The sequence below is a fragment of the Oratosquilla oratoria genome, chromosome 41, assembly GCF_046742065.1.
Source record: "Oratosquilla oratoria isolate Oo_2021 chromosome 41, ASM4674206v1, whole genome shotgun sequence".
NCBI lineage: Eukaryota > Metazoa > Arthropoda > Malacostraca > Stomatopoda > Squillidae > Oratosquilla > Oratosquilla oratoria.
In genome coordinates this window covers 12332638-12335137 of record NC_134817.1, presented here as the reverse complement: position 1 = coordinate 12335137, position 2500 = coordinate 12332638, and the positions used below count along the sequence as shown (strand labels likewise).

Genomic DNA, 2500 nt, shown 5'->3' with positions numbered 1-2500 from the left:
GGGGGTGGGGGAGGGGGTGGCTGGGTGTTGATAACGGTCCGGAGGGGAGGGGGAGGAGGGGAGGGGGTTAGTTGCCGGTGCAGCTTCTGGGCCGGATCGATTGATTTGGGCTTTCAATTCTTCTGGTACGATTGACTTTGGTTGGGAGTGGGGACGGAGGTGTGGTGTTTTTTATTATTATTGTTGTTGTTATTATCATTATTGTTGTTATCATTGTTATTGTTATTATTTTTATCATTATCATTAATATTATTGGTATTATTGTTAACTTTATTGCTATTGTTATCATCATTATTTTTATCGTCATTGTTGTTGCTGTTGCTATTATTGTTGTTATTATTATTATTGTTATTATTATTATGATATTGTTATTATAATTATTGTTATTATTATTATTACCATCATTATCGTTATCATTGCTGTCATCGTTGTTGTTATCATTGTTGTCATTATTGTTGACACTGTTATCATTACTATTTTTTTTTTTTTTTTTTTTTTTTTTAACGGGGTGGGTACGCTTGCGCCCTTGAACACGCAGGTTTTTGTTCACTGAATATTGAGAAGACAGTCATCACGTTCACATAAATTTGTTCAAAATCCCCGTCCCAAAATTTCACAAACATTGATCTATAAGCACAATATCTTACTAATGAATTATACAAATTATTCGCATCATTTAACCATAATCTTAGATTAAGCTATTGTTACGTATACAAGAAAACCTTACCATATTTATCACTCTACTAATAACGTGTGTGTGTGTGTGTGTGTGTGTGTGTGTGTGTGTGTGTGTGTGTGTGTGTGTGTGTGTGTGTGTGTGTGTGTGTATTTTTAATTTCAGTCGATGTGCGAGACTGTGATGTGCAGGAGCCCCAACAGGATTGGCTACTTCAAAGCGGGTCCAGCCCTAGACGGCACCTTCTGCGGCGACGGCAGTGTAAGGCCTTCCTAAGCCCTCCCAGGAGTCATGACGCTCTTGGTCCAGTTGGTACCCCTTACCCTTCCGGAGACGCAAGGCTACCAACATCTCTCCCGTCTGGACACAAAAAAAAAGACAACCTTCCCCCCCCCCCTTTTTTTTCTAACTGATGTCATTTTTTTTTTACTTATATATTTACTTAATTATATTTATTTATATACTCATTTATACATAGTTGTGTGTTTCTTCCTCTATTCATTCACTTATATATTTGTTTTGTTTATTTGTTTATTTATGTATTGCATACCTTTACTTTTAATTTATTTATATATTATTTGCTTAATGAATATATTTTTTACCTATTAATCTATTTGTACTTGCATTTATTTATTTACCTATTTATTTATTACTGAAGATGATATTACGTTAACCCTGTATACATATAACTAAGTTAATCTGTTAGATTTAATCATCATGATTACCACTGTAAAACCAAATCTGGAGCGGTTGGTACCACTGCCTGGTGCATGTTGGTACCCCTGGGTCACCACTGTCGATCAGATCAATCATGGTGGATGAAAACAAGATAGTCTCTTTAGTCATCAAGTTTGGATGGAAATGGAAGGAAGAATAATGGCTGATCTGATAAGTTGATTGATAAGGATGGAGATGGATAGCTTGATGGGTTTTTTGAGCCAGATGAGTGGTGGATTGGGCAGATAGAGGGATGAATGGATTAGTTGATTAATTGATTGGCGAATCGAGAAAATGACGCGGGATTTTTTTCTTTATAGTTTAAGAAAAAGTGTGAGAGAGAGGAGAAAAGAGCATAGTGAGAGAGAAAGAGAGAGAGAGAGAGAGAGAAAGAGAGAGAGAGAGAGAGAGGAGGGAGGTGGAGGGATGGAGAAAGGGAGTGGGGGGAGGAGGGAGTGGATGAGAAAAACGTGGAATAGAAGGAGAAGAAGGAGGAAGGAGGGAGGGGAAGAAAGAGGAGAGGGTGGAAAGAGGAGGAGGGAGGGAGGAAATGAGAAGGATGTGGGAGGAGGGAAGGAGAAGGAGGGAGAGGAAGGGAATAATGAGGAGGGAGAGAGAGAAGGAGGAAGGGAGTAGGGAGGGAGATGGGAATAAGGAAACGGGAGAGAGAGAACAAGGAAGAAGAGGAAAGGAATAAGGAGGGAGAGAGGGAAAAGGAGGAGGAAGAGGAAGGGAATAAGGAGGGAGAGGAGATGGAGGAAGAGGAGATGGAGGAAGAGGAAGGAAATAAGGAGGGAGAGAGGATAGGGAAGAAGAATCAAAGGAGATGGAAAAGGACGAAGAAAAGGATAGTATTTCCTGACTATTCTGGAGAAACTACTATTCACCAAAGGATGGTTCCATTAACCCATTCAACTCCGATGACAAGATGTCTTGTCATTTGGTCAAATAAAACAAAAAACCATAAAACACCAAAATGTTTGATCAAACACCAGAAAAATATGACGTCAGTCCTCGCTTCGCTCGCAGCGAAGCGAGGACTGACGTCATATTTTTCTGGTGTTTGATCAAACATTTTGGTGTTTTATGGTTTTTTGTTTTATTTGA

At 39.1% G+C, this 2500-nt stretch overlaps 1 protein-coding gene across 1 annotated transcript in view; it reads left to right on the top strand.

The window, feature by feature from the left end:
• Positions 1–2500, top strand: part of LOC143021271 (uncharacterized) — a 59036-nt gene that overhangs the window by 25580 nt on the left and 30956 nt on the right. The window contains exon 15 of the mRNA XM_076178674.1: positions 842–937. Within this exon, the coding sequence (XP_076034789.1) occupies positions 842–937 (96 nt within the window). The remainder of the gene's footprint in view (positions 1–841; positions 938–2500) is intronic.